Here is a 27649-nt window from a genome sequence, read left to right as displayed (position 1 = left end):
GTTATTTTCTCGACGTGTATATTGTCTCTACGTATTTTCTCTACCCTTTCCTTTTCCTGACTCAGGGGAGAATTAGTGTTCGTAGGTTCATTTGCTCTTGGGCTTTATAAACTACAACAGTATAGAGTCCTGCAACATTTCAAGGCTGAATCTGTGCAGGCTCCGCCGCCGAGGAATCGCTGTGACTGTCGCTGCTGATCATGTGGCTCCCGCCAGCAGCGCAACCCGCGCAGGCTGCCGGCACCACCCCCGCGCCTTTCTTTCATGCGGGACACTGCAAGAAAGAAAAACGCTGCTGCCACTGCTTTTGTCCTTCTGTCCGCAGCAGAGCCGGTTAAAGCGGCTAAGCAAAGTCCCCTGCGAGTCACGCCGGGACAGCTGTGGCCGCACGGCACCGCTGCAGTTGTGTCCATTCGGACACGCACTCCTGGCCACGTCCGGGATGGCGCTGGCCACTCCTGGCCCCGGGGCCACCCTCAGCGCCGACCACAGGGCCACTCCCGGCGCTAGTGCTGAGTAAACCAAGTTCACTCGTGTGCCATGCCGAAATAGCCGAATAGCGTGGCCCCGGCTGCACGGCGCTGCCAGGGCTGCACGGATCCCGACCGAGCAGTCCCGGCCACAGGGCCACTCCCGGCCGTGTGGTTGCCTACGGCGCTGGGACAGTTCCGGTGGCACGGCCCGGCAGTAGCAGAAATCGCAGCGGAGCTGCGCGCCGAGCCGGCCACGTGGGCCCGGCCTAGTCCGGCCTCGCCGAGAGCCGGAAGCCAAAAGCCGCGCCCGGCCTTCGTTCGTGCTTCCAGCGTGCTCGGCACTGAGGCACGGCCAGCGCCTCACAGCCGGGCAGCTGATCGATTGGCTCCCCAAAGCGAGGCCGCTGATTGGCGCCTCAAAGCGAGGCCGCTGATTGGCGCCTCAAAGCGAGGCCGCTGATTGGCGCCTCAAAGCGAGGCCGCTGATTGGCGCCTCAAAGCGAGGCCGCTGATTGGCTCGGCCCGCACGGGACCCGCCCCGCAGCCTGCGGCCGGCCCTAACTGCAAGGCAGATTTCGTTAAACCAAGGCATTGCCTCAGCCCTAAAGTCACTTCTTGGTATCAACTGTGTGCCTCTGACCTAAGGTATTCTCTGTGTCAGATTATTTGAATGTGTTAGCTCCATTTGGGCCTGTTTAAAGCGTGTTTTAGAATCTGGTTTAAGTTAAACTTCTTCCTAGTAATTTAAGCTAAAATGAAAGAAGGTTACTTGAAGCTTCTTAGGAAAAAAATGGAAAGGCATTAAGTGTGTCAGTCTAAAGGATCCTGGCAGTGTAGGCCTCTGCTGATTGCCCTCTTAGGGCTTTCCAGAGGCCTAGTTTGCACATAAGAACAGTTGTAGGGTATCAGACAAAAGGTGTAGACAATCTAATATCCCTGCCTCTGGGATGATGAAGTGAGCAATTATTTAGGCAGCACACACCTATAATAACAATCCAAGAACAGGATAAACTTAAATGATACTTCCATTTGCAACTCGGGCATTTTCTGACTCCAAACAGGCTATATAGCAATATGTAATTCTTGAATGGATTTGTAATTAGTAATCCTTGCTGGATTTCTCTTCCACAAGCCTGTCTAGTTTCCCTGGAGCCCATATAAACATTTAGCTTCTGGTGTCAGGTAATTCCACTGGATTGCACTCTTTCATAGAAAAACTCTTGGCTTTGTTTATTCTGAATTTGTTTCTTGGTAGCTTCAACTATTTTCCACCCTTTCCCTGCTGGTTACACTTTCAGCATCTCTGCTATATGCCCTAAATCAGCTTGTTTCAGGATGCAACTGCTAGATCATTTGTAAGGCTTCTCCAGGGAATCATCAGCTGAACATCTGCATCTGGAGGGAAGATAAAGCAATGACTTCAGGCTCATGTCAGAAGTGAACGTAAGTTATCTGAACTGCATGGTGGACACTGGTACGTACTGTAGACACTTGCTCTCTTTTTGTTGCTCACATACGTTCTAAATTGTGGAGAGAGAAGCAGAGTTTTTGTTCAAATGACATTAAACTTACAGTGACCTGTGGGTTTTCTCCAAATGGTAGCAGTAAAACACGTGACTCTGATGTCAGTTATACGTAAATACGGCTGTGTTCGTACAAAATGGTAACAGTTCAACTGCAACTGGCCCCAAAACTGGAGAGCTGCTGAATTTCAGTAGAAAACCAGCCCATTCAGAGGAAGTGCACCTACATAGGAGGTGTGTGCACTAAGTGGTATGAAGAAATTGCTGAGAAGAAAGGTGCAGAGTAATTCAGAAGGCTTGCTATTGCAGGCCTGAAGCTGTGCCTTTTTGGGGCTCTGAGCTCGAGTAGATCTGCTAAGGCATGAGGCAATAAGGCATGGTTGTACAAGGCAGGGGCAGTGCAAGAGTGAGTAAAAAACACTGGCAGGCAAAGGCTGTTGCAACAGAGCCTGTAATGCAGAGGAGTTTGCTGTTGTGTCTCAGATTATTGCTTCTGCCTTGTCTCACAAAGCAAGTGATTCATTGCTTTTTTTGCTCAGGGCAGGGCAGTAATTACTTTCCTAGATTGCTAAAAATAAAGCCAAACCATTACTAAAATATTAATCTTTAAAGGGAAAAAAAAGGCAGAATGCTGATGTCTCCTATAAGCAACTGGACTTCTATTCAGAATGGATTTATTTATAGGACTGGTATGAATAATAAATGCATGTCTTTAAATAATGAGCAACTTATTCCACAATCTATTTTTACTTATTTTTACTTAATCAGATCTCTAGTTATTTTGAATGTATGTTTCCATGTACAGTAAGACACACTGGGTTTCTTTTCCTGCTGTTATTTATTTTCTCAGTATGTGGCTTTCCTTCTTGATTCATCAACACATATTTATCTCTGCAATGCCAAACTGTCTTACTTAAAACCGTCAGAATGAAACATCTCTTGGGTCTTTTGATGTGAAAGCATTGGACTTACACACACACACACACACACACACACACACACACACACAAAATCTGTTGCTTATCTTTTGCTATAACAAACAGGTGCAGACTGGCGTTATGTTGGGCCTTTCTACTAACCTGCTCTCTTAATATACTGGAAAATTACTGTTGTGCCATGTGTTCTGGAAAATGAATTGTGATATTATGTATTCTCTGTATCACACAAATATATTGTGTATTTGTAAACGAATTTTGCTTTCTTGAAGAAGTTGAGATCATGTCATAACCCAGGCAAGGAGAGAAGAATATGAGTTTTAGAAACGGTTATTGTGCAGTTCCTTGGCCTTGCAATGGTCTGCATTGGTGAATCGGCGATTCCTCCTGCTGCACAGTAGTCGTGTGACTGTTCTCCAGCTATGATTTCTGGTCAGACAGCACTGTCTGGGAAACGTATCTGAGGGTCACTGCTTCTCTCGGCCTGAGACACACTGTGCTTTTATGGGGAAGGTGTCTGTGGGTGGTGATTGGAAGAGGTAAAAACGGAGCTTAGGCAATTTGAAAGTCTGCGGCAACTTGTCGGCAGGAGGCTCGACACCTTGTTCGATGGGCTACAGCTGCCGGAGCGGCAATGGGACGGCCGTGCTGCGGGTGGCCCTGTGTGTCCGTGGCACAGAGCTTGTGAGGGGGGATGTGTTCAGTGCAGTGGGGCAAGGGCGAGCAGCCAGCGGAGCGATATGGGCACTGCAGCATCGCCCACGCTCGGCGGGCGCCGTTCCCCGGAGAAGGGAAGGGCTCCTGGGGGCTGTGAGGAGCAAGGCCCGCCATCTGCACAAAGGCCGCGGCTGAAGGGCGTCTCCCGTCCGTGTGCCAGCGCGGGAGGGGCTGGGCCCCGAGAGGGCGGCCGGTGCTTTCCCCGGCAGGGCAGCGGCGCCGGGATGCTGCGGCAGGCGCAGGCGAGGGCCGCCCGTCCCCGGAGGGACGAGCGCTGCCGCGCAGCCCCGGGCGGCTCCCGGGCGCGGCTCTCCCGGCCGCTCTGCGGCTCCTCCGCGCCCGCGGGCGGCCCCGCCCCTGCGCGCGCCCCGCGCAGCGGCCCCGCCCTCCCGCAGGCCCCCGCCGCCGTCGGGGCTGCCCGCCCGAGCGCCTGCCCGGCCGCGCCGCCGCCGTCCGGCTTGTGGCTCGGGGCTGCGGCACCTCCCGCCGCTGCCGAGCTCCGGGCCGCGGCCGCCGGCGCCTCCCGCGGGGCGGGGGTGGTGTGGCGCTGCGGGCGGGGCAGGCGGCGGGATGGGCGGCCCCGGCGCGCCGGGGTCCTGCGCGGCGGCGGCGGCGGGCGGGCGGATCAGTGTCTCCTTCAGTTCGCCCTCCACTGCCCGCGGCTGCAGCAGCGCGGCCTGCCGGACCACTCTGCCCGCCCCTGACCGGCCTCAGCCCTGCTCCGCCGACGACCCGCAACACGCAGGTGCCGGCCCCGGCCGCCACGGGCCTGGCGGAGCATGCGGGGGGGGGCGGGCGGGGCTCGCCCGGTGGCGAGCGGCTCTGAGGCCTCGTGGGCCGGGGGTGGCCGGGCCGCGGGCTCGTCCCGGCGCTGCCGGGTTCGCGGGGCGGGCGGCGGCCTCTCCGCGGCCGCTGTCCCCGCGGTGCCGCGGCCGGGCTCGGCTGCGCGAGGCTCGGCGGGCGGAGGTCAGGCCGGGATGCCCAAGATGGCCGCGCCGAGCGGGTCGGTTCACCTTGCGGCGGGGCGGGCGGCGCGCCCGGCCTGGGGCCGCCGCTCGGCCCGGCCCGGCCCGGCCCTGCCCGCGCTGCGGCCGCATCCCCGCTCGCCCTTCCCTCCGGGAGGCGCTACTTTACTGCCCCCGCCTCGCTTCCTGAGCCCGTAAGCTATTTCCAGATCCTGTCCTTAAAGTTTCTACCTTGGCCTGGCCCACATTAGGCTTCCGTGTCCACCTCCGGTTTGTGTGTAGGGAGAGCGTTAATGCAAGGGTAAGGAGGTGGCTTTTTTAAGCATCTGTAGTATCAGTGTAAGCCTGAAGGTCACCGTGTGTCCGATGTATTTTAACAAATTAATTTTTGAATAATCTCAGTTCTTTTGTTGCTATTTGTTGTGACACTGGGATAATTTCGGCGTAGTTTGTTGACTTTTAAATTGGTGAGTACCCTTTTTTCAATCTATTATCGGCTGATAGGGTTTGTAGTTTGATCTTGAATATCTTGAGATCTTGGGATTGTTAGAAATCCTAATAGAGGTCTGTGTCATTTTTTAATTGTAGAGCTTGAGAGTTTTGAAATACTACTTCCAAGGAGAACTGTGATGTAGTAATTTCAATAATACTAATACATTTTTCTGTTCTTTGGGTGATTTTCTTTTTATCGCAGAAGAAAGCGTGATTGTGGCTCCCGAGTGACAGATTAATTAAACTTCATCACGGTGGCATGAAACAAAGATTAGGGTGGAGCTCTCACTTGGCTCAAGTATATTCTGTACTTCAAGTCGATTATTTTACAGTTTTTACAACAAATCTCTAGTTGCTAAATGACGCTTGTTGTTTAGTGATTTGTAATTAGTAGTTTTTAAGTGAAAGGTGCTTCAAAATAGGGTTGAAAAAATTACTTGTGACTATGAGTTTGCAAGCCTATCTAACATTAAAGGACACAGGTCTGATTTTTTAATGGCCCTTTTTTCATTTAATGAGAGTTCTAATGGTGACATTGGTTTATCAGACATTTAGTATGTACAAAATTAACTCTTGCTTTCCTGTTTTGTCCTCATCCATCCCTGTCAGTGTTACAGTATAGTATTAGAACAGCAGTGTGACAGTTGTACTCTATTTCAACGTTTTATTACAAAACTTTTATCTGTAGACTGGAATGTCTGACAAATACTGGCTGGTTTCCCTGCAGGGGTAAGGATGCTTAACTAGGCCAGATAAAATGATAACATCCTTTTTACTGTAATAATCCTCTGAATTTTGACAGTTTGTTAACTTCTCAATACACTTCTGCTTAGCATAAATCTCTTGTCTGTACTGTTTGTCTAGTGCATTTGGAAACATTGAAAGCAAAAGGGAAAAGCTTGTTTATTTATACTGTAAAAGCATGTCTGTGGTAAAGGCTAATATAAAACTCCAAAACTAGAATTAATTATTTTTATGGCAATGCTAGTTAGAGGTGAGATCTGTTCATTAGAGGAAACGTGTAGCTGAACCTTGTCTATAATATGCTAAGGTGCTGAATTGTACAGGTGCTGTACAGGAGGACTGCAGGCAAGAGTTCTTGCACTCCCTTGTAATTGGTCTGTCAGCTGTTTTTTTTTATGGAAAACATAATAGGAGCCATTTAATGACTTGTCACTGGGATTAGGTTCTGTTCTTCTATAAACTTTAATTTGGGTTTGGCTTCTTTAAAGTTCAGATACTTTAGGCCATTTTCATGTCTCTTTTTAAAAAAAATAATGTTTAGTTTAACTCCATGGAAAACCAGACTTATTTTTGAACAAGTGATAGATGTCTTGATATAGTGACTGGCTCTAGAGTTTAGACATCTTTGCTAAACACGTTTTTCTGAATTTGTGTGTATGTGTGTGAAACTGATTGTAAATACTGTTTCTCAGAGGAGGTTGAAATTATCCCCTTAGGGCAATAGGGAGCTGAAGTAGGGTACTCTGGAAATCTGCATTATGAAATGTAGAAAAATAACGAAGAGTCTTCTGCCTCCCCCATTGATTACTAAATAGTTTGTGGTTTTTTTTTTTTTTTAATTAATAGCAGTTCATACAATTTGGCTGTATATGGCAGGTGTAATTAGAGTTTGGAAGTTAAGATGTGAGAACACTGCCATTGTTATTTTTCAAGTTCTAAAGATAGTTTTTTCATTTACTTAAAGAGAAAAATCACACAAAAGGAAGATAAGAAGTCAGTTATGTTATTCTGAGTCTCTCAGCTAAACAAATGTGACCAATCAGTTTGAGAAGATAAGATTTTTTGTTCTCATGTGTTTTGCCTTTTCATGGCCTTATCTAGTTTCATTTTGCCCCTTTTCACAGTCGAGGGGGAGTTACTAATATGCTCTGTTTCCTATATTTCACAACTTTAAAATTGCAGGCCTCTGTGACAGCAGCCTCTTGCTGTTGAAATCATGGGAAAACAGTCTTTCAAGGAAGTACAGATAAGAGTGTGTGCTCCCAGGGAGGAGAGTGATAGGGGCCTGGTGAGACCTTAGCCTGGAGTTTGTCCATAGGGCCAGAGGGCTGGGCCATGGCCCATCGGCAGTGGCAGGTTCTTTAACAGCAGGGTGGCCGGAGGCTCTGTCTGAGAAAGGCACTTGTAAAGAGATCTCTTCTCCCAGACCCCACACTCCTCCTACTTGGGTTTTTTAAACTAGCAGGACAACATGTAAACTCTTGTATGTTATTAGATTGATTGCTGGTTAATGACATTAGATCTTCTTTTTAAGTTGTACGTCTACCATGTAAAATATGGGGCAAAAATTATGTTGGAGATCAGATATGCTCTCTTTTTACATTTTCAAAACTGGAACCTTGTGTGTACTTTCAAGTAGTTTTCATAAGCATGTGTCAACTTTAGCTTTGTAGAACTTCAGGGAATAACTGTCTGCATTACAGGTTTTTGGATGTCTAGTGTCCAGGTTTTTGGCAGTAACTATGCCAACTCTGGAAATGTGGGTTATTAGTTTATTTGTGGTAGTGAAAGATGTATGGAGAAATCTACTTGAAAAATTAGAAACTGGGTGGTCTTGTAATGCCTTTTCTCAGCAACGCCTCTTCTCTGCATAAGCTGAGAAAACATCTCATGTTCACAGTGACCTTCAGTGAAAATCTATGTTTCACAGAATACTGTAGTATCATATCTATTAATTTTAAATATATAGTTCTATCTATTGATTGTCTTTATGTAGATGAATCTACCCTAAAGACTATCTTGAAAGAATTGTGGTAGCATTTTTCATGTGTGCAGTGGCAGAAGGTTCATTATTAATTAGCCCTTTACCTTTCAGCTCCAATGGCGATTCCTCCATCATACGTAGACCTTGGCAAACCTGCCAGAGATATCTTCAATAAAGGATATGGTAAGAATAGTACCTTTTATAAGTGGTGTTTGAGGTGCAACAATGAATTGCCTTTTTTAAGTCTGTATAGAAAATTGAATGATCAAATGCCAGTGTTTTTGGGGAGGAGGAAGGTCTGCTGTGTTTTTTATCTTTACCACCAACTAAGAGAATATTGAATGCTTTTTGTGGGTTGTTTTGATGTGAAGGCTGTTAAGTCTTACTGCTTGAGCCACAAAAATGTCAGAGGTGTGCAAGAATGCAAGCAGCAAGTATAGTTTAACTTAGGAGCACTTTGTTTACTGGTCTGTCTGTGCCACAACATTTGTTGATATAGAAAGGGTTATGTACCAGTCTAATGTAGCCTTTTTTGGACTAGAAAGAGGAATGGCTATTGGGATAAAGAATCCTTCCATATCTTAAAATGCTTTAATACCAGGTAGCTGCATAGTTAAATCATTCTTCGTCACAGTGCTGTTTCTTTCCAGTCTTTGGAAATGTGTTTTTTTTTTCACTAAGACTGTTGCTCACCTCTCTGGGTAACAATGTGAATTGACATTTTCACAAAACCTACTTATATTACAGTTGCATTGGTTGTGTATTTCCCAGTGACTTTGCTTTTACAGTTTTTTACTTTGAGATATTTTTTCTTGGTGCAGAAACAGGTGTTTTATGGGTTGGGATAGCTCTTTAAAAGGCATTGACTATTATATAAAAACGGTTCTATTCCAGGAACAGGAAATAATGTATTTCCTTTTGGAAGCATCATTTGGTAGTTAAATATACTCACGTAGAACTGAGGCACTTCCCTGCCTTGTTTTGGAGAGGCCTCCTTTACCTGCTGTGGCATCTGTAAGTTGAATGTTGCTGAAGTCAGTCTATAGCTGTTTATATAGTCAGTCTATAGCTGTTTATATATATAAATTAATATATGTAGGACACTGCTAAGCCTGCCTGAAACACCAGCTTATTGAAAAATGTACAGGGCCTTAATTAATCATGTAACTTTGACTTCTGTTTATTAAGGCTTTGGGTTGGTGAAACTGGATGTGAAAACAAAATCTGCAAGCGGAGTGGTGAGTTTTAGTAACTTTTATTATATTTTTTTTTCTATCTGTGTTCTGATTCTCAGTTAAAAGGGGCACATGTCAGATGGTGCTAAGGATTTTGTAGGTTATATGAATGATAAATATCTGGTGTTAAACAATTTCAGAAGCCCCTAAAGTTCTGAATGTATCAGGAATATTGCCTTGTTTAATAATACAAGGGCTTATTAATTGTACCTGGTCTTACATGTGATGGTGACCAAATAAAGAATTTTAATATACCAATAATAGCATACAGAATTTATTTCTGAAGTACTTTGTGGTACTATTTGGTGGAAATTTCTGGCATCTTGGTTTTTGTCTGAAGTAGTTGTCATCAAATAAGCAATCTTTGGCCTCCTCTAGGTACTTAAACCCTGCAGTAGTGTTCCATGCAAGATGTCTTGGTCATGCACAGTGCCCCCTGTGATTTTTATCTATTTCTAGAGCAGACTTTGCAAGATACAATGGTAGATTTCTTTTTTCTCCCCATAACTGGAGCCTGAGCAGTGTAACTTAGTGTTAGAGACAAGGTTCATGGCTATATGCTGTTTTTTCTGGAAATCTATATATACACAGTTTGCAAGAGCCCTATTACAGAGCTAGTTGTTCTTAACGTAGCTTGTTTCTTTGGAGGACTACCAGTTATGCTGGTAAAACTCTGAAAAATCCAAGCCTAATGTGAATCCTGTATTAGTTATAAGCTGTCCTTCCCAGGAGGAGAAACTGCTGGCATACATGTACTACAGATGCTTTAAAGCAGAGATATAATATAGTTTGTTTCTCCTGAAGCTGTTGCCCAAATAGTCACAGTCACATAAACTCTGTGCAGTAGGAATAGCACAAAGCAAGAAGTTAAAGCCAAAGGTATTTGTGTAGTTCCTGTCCCTTGCCAAGAAATAGACCTAGTAGAATTATGCAACTGTGTATGGTGTAGTGGGTCACTTACATCCATACAAGTAAATGTCTTGGATGTGGTCAGATTTGGTCAGCCACCATTAAAGAACAGTCTCAATCATGTTTGTTTTGTGCTCTTGGGGCTTTTGCTGTAAGAGTGCCTAAGGACTTGCAATTTCAAATCAAAATTTCAATGTTTTCTTCTGGGGAAGGTGAGTGTGAGATGTTTGTTTGAAAATAATATTGTGTATGGAGGAAGGCAGAGATCAAAATATTTATATGTTTTAAAAAGTTGAAATAATGGACTTCTTAAATAATAAGGGCAATAACACTTCACTGGAAAGAGCTCTTTAAAAGGTATTTGCAAACCTGGTTCCACTTATAATTACTTTCAGTTTTTGAATAGTGGTACACAGAAACTGTTCATTCTGTTCTTTGTGAGAATCCAAATAGTGAGAGACATCAGTGATTACTTCCTTTATTAAAGAAATGAGAGTGATGCTGTTGATTTCTAAGTTACTTTCAAGAATTCCAGGTCAGATCATACCATACTATAAACCCAGCCTGTTTGCTAAGCTTCCACTTCAAACATTACTTCTGTGTGTCATTGAACCAAAGTGCCAGGGCAATAGGAATTTTATAGGTGTTAGTAGAAGGTGTGCCTATGGCTGATGGGAAAGGCTAGTGCATTGGGCAGACTAAGAACTCCTTAAAAAGCAGTTAAAACCCCAACCCAAACAAGAAACCAAACCACCCATCCCACCTCCAGTTTGAAAAATGATGCCATTCTATGACATTTTACTGTTGCACACTTTGTTCAGGGATGGTTGACAAGAGTAATGAAAATACATACGGAATTTGTAAAAGAATTTTACTGGAGATATAATATGTGCCTAATAGTGTTCTTGGTTCTTAGTTTGATTTTTAAGTTGCTTACTGGAAGTATCAAATTAAGCTTTACATTTCAAGAACTTGTTTCTGCTTTAGAGGAGAGTTCTTATGATGGCTCCTGTCCTGCTTTGGAGTTAATTTGCCACCCTGTATGTTTTGTAATAGTGGCAGGAGCATTATTACAGAGATCGGGGTTGTGGGGAGGCCTCCATGAGGGCACGAGTCATTAATTCTTCTGAGCTGTGCTGTTCTCCCTGCAAGTTTTGTACTGATTGTAATTTTTTTCCCATATAATAACCACATCTTAACACCTGCTGAAGAAAACACTGTTTAGTGCTTTTAGGATTACCTGTATCTTCTGTGGTTTTTAGGAATTCACAACATCTGGTTCATCGAACACAGATACTGGAAAAGTGAATGGGAGCTTGGAGACCAAATACAAGTGGGCTGAGTATGGTCTGACTTTCACAGAAAAATGGAACACAGATAACACTCTGGGAACAGAAATTGCCATTGAAGATCAGGTAATAGATTTGGAAAATACTTATTTGTTTTATCTCTGTGTAAGAACTGAATTTACAGCTTTATCTTATCTTCTCCCCCCTTCAATTAGCTTGCCAAAGGCTTGAAGTTGACATTTGATACAACTTTCTCACCAAATACAGGGTAAGAATTGTTAACGTTTTTACCTTACTTAGGGAGTAACAGCACCATAGTCCATTGATCTGGCCTGTGGTATTGACAGAGCTTTTTTGTAAGGTTTGCTGTTGATTCAGCTTAGCAAATCCCAATGCTAAAAGCTTCTGCTCTTTACCATGACATCACTATAGGGTTAGTATTGCACATTTCACAACTTTGCTTATTTTCTGGGATAGAAGTACTTGAAGATTGCAGGAAACATGAAACTGTTGCTACATTCATCAGAAAATGCCTGTTTGCCATAGCCCTGGTTGTTTTTGAATGGGCTGGCTGTACTTTTGCCTGGTCCAGGGGATGCATGTACAAGACATTGAGATATGTTGTGTAGAGTCATAGGGCTTGAATTTGGGAGGTCTTTGAGGAAGATCATGTATACTTGTCTTAACATAACTCTTTTCTCTGTTTCAGAAAGAAAAGTGGTAAAATTAAGTCAACTTACAAGCGTGAATGCATAAACCTAGGCTGTGATGTTGACTTTGATTTTGCTGGGCCCGCAGTCCATGGTTCAGCTGTCCTTGGTTATGAAGGCTGGCTTGCTGGTTATCAGATGACTTTTGATAGTGCCAAATCAAAATTGACAAGAAATAATTTCTCTGTGGGTTACAAGACTGGAGACTTCCAACTGCACACTAATGTGTAAGTACTGAAAACTTCTCTAGCTTTCCAGAAGCAGGCTTTCTTTACCTTTCTTTCTAGTCAAAATACAAATGCTTGAAATATCAGGAGGTGCTTACAAGGCCATTAATTGCGTGCATTTTACAATAGGAAACTCTAAATAAATGTAAATGATACGTTGTATCTCTCTTTTTAGAAACAGTTAATGCTTGTGACTGGTTAGCACTTCCAGCATATGTGGTACAGCTTGCCCAATACTGAAGTACGTGCAAATTGGAAGTGCAGTACTTCAGTTATGCAGAGCTGACCATAATGCTTTTTCTGGCTATCCCATTATATTGAGTTGTATCAGATTACAATTTAAGAGCAGTAGATTTGTTAGAGGTAGTAATTAGTGTTGCATTAATGCTGTAGTAGTTTCTAGAGCAAGACTAGATCATTGCTTCTGGACTTTTGTGGAGGTTCATCTTTGCCTGTGCATGAAACAGTATAAACAAGTGTAAGACATCTTTCTTCAGACTTCCTGCCTTTAGATCTTACTCCAGAGCAGTCTAATCAAAACTTACTGAAAACCACTATATTTTTAATCCAAATTAATAAAATTGGTTGAGTTCTAGTGTGTTTAGATAGTTAAAAGTTTTGCTTTTGAAGGGAAAGCATGGGGATTTTATCTCTCTGAATTCATGGAAATTGAGGAATATAGGAGAAAACTATAAAGTACTTTAGAGTCCGGTCTGTAAGAACTCAATTTCAATTTACTAATGTAAAACATGGTGACAGATTTTTGGGACGTCATTCATTTCCCTAGGACTTTTACGTATTCAATAACCATAAATTCAGAAGGCCCATTTTGTAACCATATAACACATATTGGTTAATTTTGTAAGGATGTGATGTGGAATTTTGTTCAAGGATATTTTTTGGCAATTAACATGACAGTTAGCTGTAGCACTCTGAAATACCTGTTTATTTCTATCAATTACTGCCATTTAATTTTGCCCTGAAGCCTTTGTTCATCTCTCCTCTTTTCAAAAAAAATGTGAAACAACTCAAACTTCCGAAATTCTTATTTGAAGAAAAATCTGATGTAGTAAAAAAAAAAAAAAAGAGATAAAAAAGGAGTGGATTATACAAATAGGAAACTAACTTTTCTCTTGATTTGTGCAGCAATGATGGTGCCGAATTTGGTGGGTCAATTTACCAAAAAGTGAGTGACAATCTTGAAACTGCTATAAACCTGGCTTGGACAGCAGGTAGCAACAGCACTCGCTTTGGCATTGCAGCTAAATACAAGTTGGATTCTGCTGCTTCTCTTTCAGTAAGTATGGCTGTAGCCTGAAGGGTTGTGCAAAGTACAGCGTATTTGCAGTTGCTGTGAATCCCTGTGTTATTAGTACAAAATAGGCTGGGAGGCCTTGTAGGAATTACTCTTACAGTCCAGGCAATTACAAGTAAACCAGCAGTATTTCAATTCTGTCATGTTGCTTACAGCAAAGTCTCATAGAATTTGACTGTCAAATGTGCTTACGTTGGAGATCCTATTGTATTTATAAAAAGAAAAACCCAATTTAAAAAACGTTAGTGTCTGGTTCTGTAAGTTTACAGAATTTTTTTTTTAAACTAGTTTTTGGGGAGCTCTGTGGCATTCTCATGGTGAGAACTCTGGCAATACTGGTAAAAAGTTGATAAGCAGCAAAGTTTCCTTTATGTTACAAAGTTAGACTCATTCTGTTGAGGAAGTGATGCAAAGTGGGATAATTTTGTACATATTGTTTATGATGATACTACAAAATGTTTGCTGCGTGACTGACAAGATACTAATCCCTGTGTAATGTGAACATGGAGGAGTCCTCTAATGTGGCAATTTTTAGGAGACTGGTGGTAAATGTCTCTGGCCTTCTGAGAAAGGGGAAGTGGTGAAGTTCACCTATGAAATCGTGTTTCAGTAGTACTCCTACCTGCCCTTACATCCCTTCTGCTCTTAAATATGTTTTTGCTTCAAAATATGTTACTACTTCAGCAGTAAGGTGAAGGATGAGGGCATAGCTGGAAGGAGAGAATCCAGGAAACACTGTACTGAAAGAACAGATAACATTTGGTTAAACTGATAATGGCAGTGTTGCCATAGTTATTCTAGATTCTGAATGGTAACAAATAACTAATCAGTTTCAACATTTCAGTTGTCTTTTTGTTTTTTTTTAGGCAAAGGTGAACAATTCTAGTCTAGTTGGAGTGGGTTATACCCAGACCCTGAGGCCAGGTAAGAGCTATCATGTGAATTAGAACACCTATATATCTTCTTTGCATCCTAAAGAAAATAATTGAGGTCTCTGCATTTATATGCAATTTTTTTCCTTCAGAATATTTTTTTTCTGTGAAGGCCAAGTAGATATTTTCCAGTAGCTTTAATCATACATCAATCTTTTATCTAAGCAAGATAAACTCTATTTTATCTAATGGTATGAATATATTGTATTCATCACTGATCTGTGCAAGAGTGGACTGCCTTATGTTTGATGGCTTAGCTTTAGGCTAGGCAAAACATGTCTTCTTCTTTGGCATTGCTTTGTCCAATCATACTATATTGAATGATAGCAGGTCTTCAAATTATCATTAATTGTCAAAACACCACACTTCCTACTCTTCATATTTAGTAAAGAAGCCCTCCAGACCATAACTTGTTCCGCTTAAGTATAAAAACACCTGTTAAAGCCGTATTATCATTGGTCAGTTCCTTATTTGAAAAATCTAGTTTCATTCCATCCCTTTATAGGTAGGAGTGTCTGTCTATGCTCAGATCTCCTCCTCCTTTGCATGTCTTAATGCAGAAAGGAGAACTCTTGCATATTTAGCAATTCGAGACTTTATATATTGACATTACTGTTTACAAAAATCATATAGCTTTCTTCATGTGACTAACTTTCAGTAGATTTCATGGGTAAATGTATTCTTCTCTAAAAATGTTTAGAGGAATGTTGTTGTGTAAAAAGAGCTATAGCTGGGACTTGTGATGACAGAGGTTAAGTTGGATGAAAGCTACTGTGTTGTAAACATGCTTCTTAAAAATCTTACAGGTGTGAAGCTTACACTGTCCGCCCTCATAGATGGAAAGAGCATCAATGCTGGTGGCCATAAACTTGGTCTTGGCCTGGAATTGGAGGCTTAAAAAGGTGAAGAAACTGCTGCAGAGAAGGGATATCAGAAGAATTTGGCCTTAAAATGTATTTCCAATGTGACCAGCAGGCTTTTTTCCAGGAAGGATGACCTAGAACAAGAGCTGTATTTGAAGTATTTAGACAGTTACTTGTTAGCTGGTTTCTAGTTTAATTGGTTACCCATCTAGTTAAAATTCTGCATTAGTACAGTCACTTAAACATTATTTAAATGTATTTAACTGTTTAATGCGCTACCCACAAATAATGAAATAGACATTTATGAAAACTGTACAATTGTGTGCATGTTTGTTTTTATGTTCCTTTTAACATTCAATATTGCCATTTAATGAAAAATGGATCACTGGATGTTTTGAAATGAGGTCAACAATTTTGTTGAATGACCTGAACTAGAAATACATTTGGTATCCCAAGACAAATTATGAATAAAACAAGTACACACACATACTTGTGCTTCAGATATTTTAAGAGTGAAGATATAAGGCTACTGCTCCATTGGATTACTTAAAACTTAAGAAGTAGTGCTCTGTACCTTTCTGCAATTAAGGACCCCCACCCATGACAATACTGAATATAGGTGAACAGTTGGATTCCTCAAGCAAATTTAATGTGCTTTTCTGTCAGGTAAGGTTTGTCACGACACAATGGTTTAATTCCCCCTGTGATCCACCAGCGAGATGAGCTGCGTTCCTAGTTGGCCTTCTGATGCAAAAAGTGCAGATCAGTGTACTTGGCACACTGAGACATTTAAGAAATGTTCCTTGAAAAAGCTCACCACAAACACACCTTTTGCTTACATTTGTATGAAGTGAGATGTATCTCTGCAATTGATTGTAACAGTGTAATGGTATAACAGCCTGCTTATCCCAACTGCTGTGAGAGGTTTCTGCTTAAAATGACTGAAATAAAGACAATTTTAAATGGACATAGAGGAAAATGCATCTGATCTTGCTTTCCCTTTAACTAATAAATCTTGGCAGATACCCATTTTAAGTTGAGAAAGTTGGAGAATTATGGGAAAACTCTCATATTTTTTTCAGAATAGCAATAAGAGAGAACAGAAGTATGAGAGATATTTAGTCTGTGGACCTAACATCCCTGAAGGTAGAACTAGCTGTGAATGCTTTTAATATGGAATTAATCTAAGAGTTGGAATTTACTGAGCTTGGAGGAATGCCTGGAGCCTACTTCTTAAGACACTCATAGCTGAGAAGGGAGTCTTGAACCACTTGGTCTTAGTGGTTCACATCAGCTCCCTTCATAGTGCAGGTGGCTGGCTCATGATGAGGAAGCTCTCTCTGGCTTGAAAGTATTATCAGTTGATACTGCATTAAAATCAATGCCCATAAAAGTATCAGTGACTTGCTTGAGGTCTTTTTCCACCCTGCATTGTTACCTTCAGACTGAAATTCTCACATGAAGCACTCTGTTATGAGCTGCCTGTTAGGCTTTAGCTGTAGAGTAGCTAAGCCACCTTCTTTGCAGAAGACAGAGCAGAGCTTAAGCCTTCAGCTCGGGCTCTTGAGCAGGCTTGCTGGTGTGTTTGACTAGTTTTCTTACATGATAGTAAAGCATTTGTGGGGTGCCTTTACTGTTGTTACTAAATGCCCTTGTCTGAGTTGCATTTCCACCATTTAGGGTGGAAGAAGCATGTAAAGTGCAATTTGTTGCTGTCATTGCATGTTGTGTGTATTTTTAGTTTGATGTGGTTTTATGTGCTAGACCACTTAAAAGCTAGAAACCATGCAGGCAGACATTGAATTTTTGTATGTGTTTTCAGTATAACCATCTTTGGTGCCTCACAAAGACTGGGCTTCTGATACCACAAAAAGAAAAAGCTTAACAAACCAAAACAAACCACCAAAAAATCCCCCAAACAAACCAAAACAATCTACCAAATCCAAAAAAACCCTCCCTGAAACGTGTGCCTGAATGCATTGTCCAGCTGCAGCACCCGGACAAATAATGGAATATGTCTTTTGGTTATGAATGATGATGCCTTGTTTATCTCCTTAAACCAGCTACACTTATGTTTCGCAGCTTTTCAGGGGGCTGTAATTTACTTGTTTTTGGTGGTAGTGGTTTGTTGGTTTTGGGATTTTTTTTTTTTTGTTTTAGAAGCAAACACTATAGCCTTTTTCTTCACTGCCTGCTCCTCTAGATATTTTTTTTCCTGAGGTCACAAAATGGGTAAGTGAAATAAAAGTATATATTGCTGAGTTTCTCTTCAACTCTTAAAAATTAGTAATGGAAAACTTGAACCTATTCATTTTAGTCTTTGTAAATGTGCATGACTTTACTAGTCCTCAGCCTTTAAATCTTAAGAAGTTGTATTTGTTATAGTGCTAGGCAACTGGAGAAGTAAAAAAGGCTCTGCAGTAGGTAAGAGAACTGAAAATGTGAGTTTTTCTAAAATACTCTGTCATAAATCACTACTTTAAACATGAAAAAGAAGTTCAGTGTCTTTTTCTTAATATCTGTCAAGGCTTATTAAAAGTGGCTTTCAAACATACTTTTCAACTGTTGGAGAAGCTTGTGGTATAATTGGAGTTTTGTGGTAAGGAATGTTGATGGTTTATATAGCTCCATTTTATTAAAATATGTAAAAAGCCTTAAAGATAACTTTCAGTGCCAGACAGCCTTTCCTCAGGTGTTCTGAATAAAAACCCCCCACCACTTGAGATAACCAATGACCAGAGCATCGTTCTGCATCTTTTTTGTGTGAATTGTAGCATTGCATTCCCACCTGGTACAGCTGGAGTAGGTGGTGTCTGTGTACACTGCAAGGAGACTTAGTCACGCTTTCATAAATAAAAATCCTTTCACATGATATTATGATGCCCTGGATTTCACAAGTTACTGTCTGAATGTCCTGAATGTTTATGCTCTTCCTGTGCTGTAGAAATTCCCCAGGTTGGTTCATTTAACCTTGCACTCTTCTCTTGGTTCAACTGGGTGTGGTATATTCCTAAATCTGCCTCTTGCACACTGGAGTTGTTCAAAAGCGGGAGATTTTGACCTATTTTGGAATGGGCAGGAAACCTTTCGTCCGCAAGCGTCGGGCCAGGGGTCTCACCTTTCGTTTTGCGCTGGATAAAGCGAGGCAGCAGTGAGGGTGCCTGCTGCCCTCTAATGTCCTGTTCTGGTGTTTGGCTCATTGCTGCGGCGGGCCGTCGGCCAGGCACAAATACACGTTAATTCATGGTGGCTGCTCTCCTCGGGGAAGTAAAACCGAGCAAAGGAGACAGCCCATGCACGGATGATTCAGCCCTACTTCTACCAAAGGTCCTTGTTTCCTTATCAAACCAGTGAGCAGAGCCAGAAGCAATTCTATGCAAGGCGAGGCAGTAATGATAATACTGGCTCACACCTGTAGCAGTAGTGTCTTCATGGCAGGTAGAAATTCTTCCTGGGAACCAACTGTCAGGAAGGGAAATCCAAAGAAAAAGCTGCTTGGGTTGTTATACGGCACGAAAAGGCTAGGTTTATTGTAACTGGTTCTATTGTGTTTGTCAGTTTCCCTTTGCTTTGGAATGTTTCTGTTCCCAATCTGGAATAGTAATAAAAACATAGATCCATTAGTGTAGTGTGCATTCATTGTATTTAGTGCTATTTCTTATTATTGTTTCTGGGCCTTTTAGTTGTGCTTTGGGTCCTTCTTTCCACATGCTGCTGGGTCAAATGGGAAGTGATAACTGGATTTTTCTGAGCATTATATGAAGCATCTTTCACTTCAGCTGCAAGTTTGATACAATTGCTCATGTAAAAAGAGGAAAACTTTTTTTTTTTTGCAAAGAAATTTCTGAGAATATGTAATTAAAACTTACGAAAATGCTATTAGACAAAATGTGAGGTGTTACATTCTGACATTTGGTTCATATCTACCCTCATGCTGGTGTTGGGAAAAGTGCTGACAGACCTTTAAAGATGGCAAGCCTGGACTGTTTCAGCTCCAAATATTTAACCTTCAGTTCGTTTTAAATGAGAATTTTCTGCTGAGCCCAGTGCCACAGCAGTACTTGCAGTACACTTGCTGGTTAACAGTAGTGCACATATCAGAAATGTTTCCAGGGTTTGTGGGTTTCTTCATTGAATATTCTTTGTCCTGGATCCATGGGAGAAGATCCTAATGCTGAAGCAATGATGCCGTTTAAAGAGTTTGGCATTCTTAAAACTCGCTTTTTGTTTGTTTACTTTGCCTATGTTCCTATGAACATTAAAACACTGAAATGTCTCTTATCTCTTGCTGTGCTTCATCGCTTCAGCCTGAGTTACCCGAGAGCCAGCATGAGCCCAGGGGGTGCCCACAAGGAGCCAGTGAGCTTTGCCCTCGGATTGTTAGCGGTCTGTGGTGGCATTATTAGAAATACACTTTTAAATTATTCTTTAGGACGCACACGTGGCTCCTTCATTTAAGAAATGTTAAATTTCACTGTGCTGTGGTTGAGGTTCGGCTGCGGCGAGGGGAGGGGTGCGTGTGAGTTCTGCACAGTCCGGGATATTTTCCCGGCAGGTCCCGAGCTTTGTTGCCAGGTTACGGTTCCTGGTGACGCCCGCGGGCCGAGCCCGGCCCTGGCGCGGCGGGCCACGGCCCCGAGCCGGCCGCCGAGCCCGCCCCGACTCCGCGCGGCCCGCGCGCGCCACCTGCCGGCCGCCGCGCCCCCTCACGCCGCCGCTGCGCCCCCAGGAGGAGCCGCCCCCAGGAGGAGCCGCCCCCGCGGGCACCGGCCCCGGGCACCGGCCCCGGGCACCGGCCCCGGGCACCGGCCCCGAGCACCGGCCGAGCGAGGCGGCGGGAAGGGATGGCGGCGGCGAGCCCGAGCTCATGCTGAGACAAAGAAATGGGATTAGAGGAGGAATTAGCACTCGGGGTGCTCTATCCCTGCGACCGAGACCGGGGCAGCGCCCGTCGGCTGTGGGGCAGCAGCCGGCGCTGTTCCCATGGCCCGCGGCTGCTGGCTCCTGGGAGCCTCCGCTCCCGGCTAAACGGAATCAATTAACGCAACAAGTTGTCTTCCCGACTGCTGCTCAGCTCCTGACGTGACTGTACGTTTCTAGAAGAAATCCCCAGATGGCTTGAGATACCTTGATTTCCAAAGAGATGTTCTGGCCACCCTTGGCTATAAGGAACACTTGCTGGGAGGAGGACAGGGCACACCAGCTGCCAAAACCCAGCAGGCAAAGGGGAAGGATTCAAAACTGGTGATATTTGCATGTCTGGTGGCATCAAGCAGTGTGGTGGCCACAGGACATGTGAGAAGTGCGGGCTCATGGCTGCAGCCCAGGGACCTCCCACTGCTACAGTGTGGCTTGATCACCATCTCTTCCCCCATCACAATTAATGGTAATTTATTAATTGCAATTTACTTAATCACAATTTTTTGTAATTCAAGTGTCAATCAAATCACTGGAGCATGGGAACAGGGAAGAAGGCCCAGAAATTCTGCTAAGGGCCTGTCCCATGCGGATGTGGCCAGCAGTGTGCCCATGTGGCCAGGAACGCCATTGGCACCCTGGCTTGTATAAAAAATTATGTGATCAGCAGAATTAGGGATGTGATTGTCCCTTTGTGTCGTAGCATGACATCCCCACCAGGTAATAATTAGCATTGACTCCATGATTCCAGAAGGCTGATCAATCACTTTATTATACTACACTATACTAACTAATAAACTCATTGCCCTTACAGACAGTCACAAACAGGTTTACCTAATTGGTCCTTGAATCCAAAACACCATCACCATTGGCCAATTAAGAAATCACCCTTTGGTAAACAAGTCTCTGTAACACATACCACATGTTCACAACAACAGGTGTAGCAAGTGAAGATAAGAATTGTTTATCATTCTTTTCTCTGATCTCCTCACAGCCTTCTCCAGGACAATGCTTGAGAAAGTTGTGCCTGTTGGTCTCTGTGGCCAGACAGCGGCTGTCACACCTTTGGGCACTTGTGATGCCAAACCTTGAGCACTGTGACCTGTTCTGGACCCCTCAGTTCAGGAAGAACATTGAGGTGCTGAAGCATTTCCAGAGAAGGGCAGCAGAGCTGCTGAAGGGTCTACAGGGCAAGTCCTGTGAGGAGCAGCTGAGGGAGCTGGGGCTGTTTAGCCTGGAGAAAAGGAGGCTCAGAGGTGACCTTATCACTATCTACAACTACCAGAAAGGAGGGTGTAGCCAGGCTGGGGTCAGCCTCTTCTCCCTGGCAGCTGGTGAGAGGATGAGAGAACATAGCCTCAAGTTGCATGAGGGGAGGTTTAGCTTAGATATTAGGAGAAATTTCTTCACAGAAAAGGTGACTAAATTTTGGAATGGATTGCCCAGGGAGGGTCTGTCCTAGGAGATGTTTAAGAAAAGACTGGACATGGCACTCAGTGCTGTGGTCTTGACACAGGGGTGTTTGGTCACGGGTTGGACTCAATGATCTCAGATGTCTTTTCCAATTTAATTGATTTGGTGATGTTGTGGTGGAGCATCAGAATTTACTGTTTGAGTTGCTGGTGCCATGGGGCAGAAGTGGTTAGCGCTGCTGTGAGGAGTGACAGTAGCACCATCCCCTTCACACAGAGGGGTACTGTCAGAAAACTGCTGTGCAGAATATTTCAGTTGAGGATGGGGAGCAGACTCAACTTTTGTTTGGGCTGTTCTGTTCATGAACGCACAAAATTTGTCTTTCCTGGACAAAACCACAAGACTAGTGCATCCATGATGCTGGGTAGTCAACTGCTGCCTCAGACTTCCCATGGCCTCTTCCTGGCTGCTGCCTCACCTTGTCCTCTTTGGGGATCCTTGCTGGTCTTTGGGGCTTTGTTTGCTTTCCAAGCAGAGCATGCAAACGCCTCTCTGCCAGTCGTGTTGAACCCCTCAGCTCCTGGGGAGTCAGAGAAATGGGTGTATTGCCAGCTGCCCTGGGGCTGAGCCTGGGCCCAGGCCAAATTGACAGCTAATTTCATTTCTCTAATTGCCAGCATGTGCTTTGGGGAGCAGGATAAGGGAGTATTTTTGCTTTCTCTTGGTGATGGGGTACACTGTTGTCACCCTTGCACCACAAGAATGACACAAAAACAGACAAGGACACAGTGTAAAAAGGAAGAAAAGAAGGCCTTTATGGAAAGGAAACTTTGGCTTAAATAGATCAATATGATACATTCTATTTGATTGGTTATTTAATAAAAACATCTTATACAGTATCCTTGAACAGAAAAGCAAGGTGGAAAAACACCACCTGCAGATTGTTTAGACTAACAAGTTATTGCATTCCTCTAACTCCCTAAAAATTCTCACAAGGTACTGTGAGAAACGATTGCTGTTTCTCTCTCCCTGACCAGGCTGGCATCCACACACTGTGTGTCCCTTAGCCCTGATAGAAGCCTGCCCATTGTGATGGAGTGTGTAGCAGCTCTTGCTGTTATAGTTGGGAGGTTCATTTGTTGGGCTGAACAGAGCCAGCTTTGACAGATATTCCCTGGATGTGGCAAGCAGAGGTGGTGGCCTTCTATGCTGTCAGCAGCAGAATTTGCCCTGAGAAAGATGGCACTAGGTAAGTGTGAGTGTGTGTCTGTGTTTCAGGAATCAATGTTTTATGAAATGTTTTTAAGAGAACTGCAATTCACAAATAGTTCTTCATGCTGTGGATGGAGACTAATATTGCAGTCTTAGAAGGCTGATCTTCCACTGTGTTTGAGAAAATATTTTACTTTTGTATTACTCTTTTAAAGTACCTTAGGAAATCTGCTACAGCATTCAGTCCTGGTGCAAGACTGGTAGGCTTTCAGGTGTGTTTTAATGTAGCACAGGTCCTTTCTGCCTTTAAAGTATGTGAGCTTGTGTTGAAATTGTTTGCAGTTAACTTAAATAGCTTGAAGCTCCCCTGGTTTAGCTTTATCATGCCCATGAAAAGGTGAGCTCATGGGAGAGCACTGATGTAGCAGTTTTGATAGCCTCTCTGCCAAGACAGCACAACCTAACTAAAACACCTTCTCTCTTTCAAAACAATCTGTCTTGGAGTCCTACTTCCTAACATTTCCTTTTCTATGTGGGCAGCTGTAGCAGAGATGTACACAGAGTCCCAGCACAGTCATTAGTAGCAGCTTCTCCTGGGCACAGCTCCTCCTAACTCATGGCACACCCCAGTGCCAGAGGGGTGCATGTGAGGTGGTTGTCCTTGGCTCCTCTCTGGGTTTGGCAAAGCCACTGGTGAGCAGTGAGCAGGGCTCATAGAAAGCATGAACCCACTGCCTTACAAACCTTTTGTGTTAAGCTGATGATGTTTCTTGTTGATGAAATGAGATTGCCCTTTTGTTTCTGTCTGGGATTTCCTGAATTAAAAACATGGCGTGTCACATGTGCCTGGTCTGGTGGAGCTGGGGTACCTGGTGGCCAGGCTGCAGAGTGTGGCTGTGCTGTCCTTGGGTGGAATGGGTACAGGCTTGCCTTGGCCCGTGAGCTGAGCTGCCTGCCCTAACCTGAGGGCACGGTTACAGGCACAAACTCCTTGGCCTGCATAGCAGCAAGGGTGAGAACAGCTGAGGAGCAGAAAAGCTTTCAAAATGTGTACTTTCCAGAAGAAAGGCTCTAAGTTTAATATTTTACAGGATAACTGGGGAAAACCTGCTGTTACTTCTCCTCAGTTTTTCTTTCCTTTTACTTACAGCCTTTAATTCCTTTGGAGAAAAAAAGTACAGGGAGTTAGCTGAAATGACTGTGTTGCTGTAGCTGTCATATTCCAGTTTTCTTTTATGAAATAAGATAAACACAAAGCAGAAATTTAAGGTACTTAAACACAGAAAAGGCTGATGTAACTTTTGCTGGTGATTCCCTGATTATGTCTACTTCTTTTGCTAGTGAATTGTGACCACAGCACAAAGCTGCTTGGCCCTTCTGAGATCTAGGAATCTTTCACGGGCACAGACTGCCAAAAGCCAACTATTTTCCTGTTTATAGGTTCTCAGTTTATTAGCCTGAAGGCAAATAAAGTAATATGAAACCCAATAAGGTCAGGAAGGACCACATCAAAGGTTGAATAATATGTTTGATCATAAAATTAAAATCTATATTATAATGCTTGCATGTAGTAGGGGCTTTCAAAATTGATTGCTTGTGCAAGTTTGATTAGTCTTTTGCAACATAGTCAGTTCTTAGCTTTGCAGCCTTAATCAGGTAACTTTAGTGTAGTTTATGAAGAGATGACCATAAATGGTTCCTAAGGTCATCAGGCAGACAGTGCCTATCTGCATGTCTAAAGTATTAATTAAGAGTTTACCATAGTCTGTGTCTGGAAGTTTAAATATACACTTAAACTTAAGTTAAAGGGTGACTCAATATATGGTGACTGACAACACTGAAATCAAGAAAGGGAAATTTGGTAGCAGCCATCAAAGTAACCAAAGCTGCATGAGAGAGGGGCGTGAGATGGGCTTGATGGTACCTGAGACACCTTCTGTAATGACACAAAGGAATTTGTATGCTGGGTCTGTGGGTGTTGATTAAATGTGTCTGTGCTTTTGCCTCCTTTGAGTTAGTCTTCAGTAGTATCTTGGATCAGTCTCAGAACTGTGAGGATGGTCTGATCCCATGCAGCAGTCCTTGACAGGGGCCAAGGGAGCTCAGCTTTGGTACTGTGGCACAGATGTTCTGCAGGACACCCTATAAGTTCTTGATGGTCCTCCAGACCTGAGGAGAGGGACTGCTTCCTGCCTGTTGGTGGGAATAGCTCCCAAGAAATGACTGTGCCTAAAATCCACAAAAGCTGTGGGAAGACCCAGAGGTGGTGATATAGAAGCTGGGTCTAAACATCTATGGAGAAACTCCAGATTTTTGCACAGGAATAATTTTGTCAGGAGTTTGACCTAGTGTGTGTTGTTTTGTAATTGTACTTTGATAGTGAATTAATGCTCCTCTTCACTGGGGATGTCTTTGAGGCTCAATGGAACATAATCTAGCTCCGCTGCTTAAAGGAAACCATGGAGGGCTCTGCTTTTTCTTTCTGGTTGTGTTAATCTCTGATATAATGCATGATGGCACAGTAGTTGAACAGTTAACTGTGGCTTTCTGCTTTGGAATGACCCCACTAACTACACTACATAGAAAAGATGGATTAAGTGTCTTGGGAGAGCATTTTACGCAGCTGACATTTAGATGGATGGAGGATGTTGAAGGTGACACTGGAAATGACGTGCCAAAACACTGTTGATGTGCTCAGGAAGCTGAGGAGACACTGGTAGCTGGGTGGAAGCTGGTGAAGGCACCTGAGGGACCCTTTCTCACCTCTGTTTGTGGAGACAGATATGCGTCCCTCCACATAGAGCAGCAGAGAGATCTCATTGCCCCCTCCCTCCCTGACCCCATGTAGTCTTTACAGCCCTGCTTGAATCCAAAGGTGTCCATTGCTGTCTGACAAAGCTTTCCAGTTCTGCTCATTGGCTCTCCAGGTTTTGATCTGTAGCAGATATCAGCAGCATTGACTTCTGGCAAGCAGGTGGAAAAATACATACCTTCTAAAGTAAACACTGAGAGCTGTGAGCCACAGCCTGTGTGAATTTCTCTGTTGCAAGAAAAAGGGTCGGACATGGAATGCAGGGTAAAAATAATGCTCAAAATCAGCATTTTCAAGCTAAGTATTGTAGGTGGTTTGGGTCTTTTCTGGTTGGTTGGTTGCCTTCTTGTTTTGTTGGTTTTGGTTTATTTTTACGAGTCTAAGGAGCTACATGCTTTGCTTACTTTTAAATGTAAACTCCTAATGTTTGCTTCCTAAAACCCCACACAACAAAAGATACAAGGTAACATAATGAACAAGCATGAGGTTCCTTAAAATAAGCTTAAATTTTACCTGCAGCTGTAATTTCTATTTGAATTTGCAGGCATGCATTTCCCTTCTTGTGAAGGTTTTCTTTGCACCTGTTTTAAAATGCATTTGTCTCTTTTAGATTTGGTTCTTTTTTTTGTTGTTGTGGCTTGTTTGTTTTTCTTCTCATGCTGGAAGAATCCCCCTTTTCTGTTGCTGGGTGTTGTACTACAGGACAGTGACATCTGGGCCATACCCCTATGGACTTTGGCCATGCCTCGTGACATGACAGCCTGGGTATCCTGTGAACCAGCCCTCTCTGAGAGTGGATTTCTTCTGTTGATGTTTTGTATTTGTGGGTTTGATTAAAATTCTTGGTGTTGTGAATGTACAGAAAGGCTTTTTCTGGGATAATGAATGCTGTGGTGTTTTGTGGGTGTGCAGTATTTAGGTATTGCATTTACTTATGACAGCAGCAATAATACTTTCTCATTAACTATCTTCTGAAATCTAATTTCATGATGTCAAAAAGTTACTACTTTCATCTCACCAACATAACGCAAGTTCCTACCCCAGCATAACTCAAAAGGTTGCTGGAAAAATGCACAGTCTCTTGATTTTTTAGTAGGTGAATAGGAATGAAATCATGAGCCTTTAAACTAAATAATATTTTTTTCCTTGTAGCCTGAGATCTGTTCAATCAATAATCTTTCTGCTAACTCTGGGGAGAATTTTAGTTGCCTCCATAAAATGTTTTAATTATTAAAAATCATAAAATATAAGTAGGCACAATTTGCTTGGAACTCATTAGGGAAATATATGAATAAGAAGATAATGTTTGCTTCTGCATTAATTTAAAGCAGTCTCTAAAATATGAAATCTAATCCTGGAAAGCAGTGACTTATCATCAGTGTTTATTTTTCTTATAATCAGAGTAAATATTAAAGCAGCTAGTTATGTGCTTATCCCTACAGTATTGCAGTAAGCCAAAAAGGAAGATAAATAACTTGTCTAAAATCCCACATTAATTTCCCCTTTTTGCAGGTTTTATGTTTGTTCATTTCCTTTTTCAAAACATTGCTTTAGAAATTATTATAAAACAGGTGACTTAGAAACCACGAGTAGCTGCAAATGCATGAGGCCAATTTTGTGTGATTAGAATGATGCAGAGGTAATGCTTTATACTTGTGCAGAGCCTTTTCATCTAGTGCAGATCACTGGCACAATATGCAGCAGCAGAGAAATGCCATAGCCCTAGGAAAAGGCTTAGCAGACTAGAGAGCAGAGCAAGTGATGAGTTAGGAAACAAAAGAATTTCTTTAAGCTTCTCTGAAGAAACTTCAGTGTTCACTGGGGCAGAAAATGCTAATTTGCAGCTTTTAGGTGTGCACAGAGGGAAAAATCAGCTTTGTCATTCTCTCATTCATGCTTGTTTGGGATGTCATCAGCAATCCCTTCCTGGAAGACGCTTCTTGTATTTGTGATTTCCACATTTTCATTCTGGGAATGCCATG

At 43.0% G+C, this 27649-nt stretch overlaps 1 protein-coding gene across 1 annotated transcript; it reads left to right on the top strand.

Moving 5' to 3' along the window:
• The first annotated feature begins 4228 nt into the window (after positions 1-4228).
• Positions 4229-16292, top strand: VDAC2 (voltage dependent anion channel 2). Its single transcript, XM_021532668.3, has 9 exons — positions 4229-4393; positions 7945-8016; positions 9022-9071; positions 11240-11392; positions 11482-11534; positions 11976-12203; positions 13350-13500; positions 14385-14442; positions 15257-16292. The coding sequence occupies exons 2-9, from the start codon at positions 7950-7952 to the stop codon at positions 15346-15348; spliced, it is 852 nt and encodes a 283-aa protein (XP_021388343.3). The 5' UTR covers positions 4229-4393; positions 7945-7949; the 3' UTR covers positions 15349-16292.
• Positions 16293-27649: the final 11357 nt, after the last annotated feature.

Source organism: Lonchura striata, chromosome 7 (genome assembly GCF_046129695.1).
Source record: "Lonchura striata isolate bLonStr1 chromosome 7, bLonStr1.mat, whole genome shotgun sequence".
In the NCBI taxonomy this organism is placed as follows: domain Eukaryota; kingdom Metazoa; phylum Chordata; class Aves; order Passeriformes; family Estrildidae; genus Lonchura; species Lonchura striata.
This window is presented reverse-complemented; position numbering and strand designations above follow the sequence as displayed.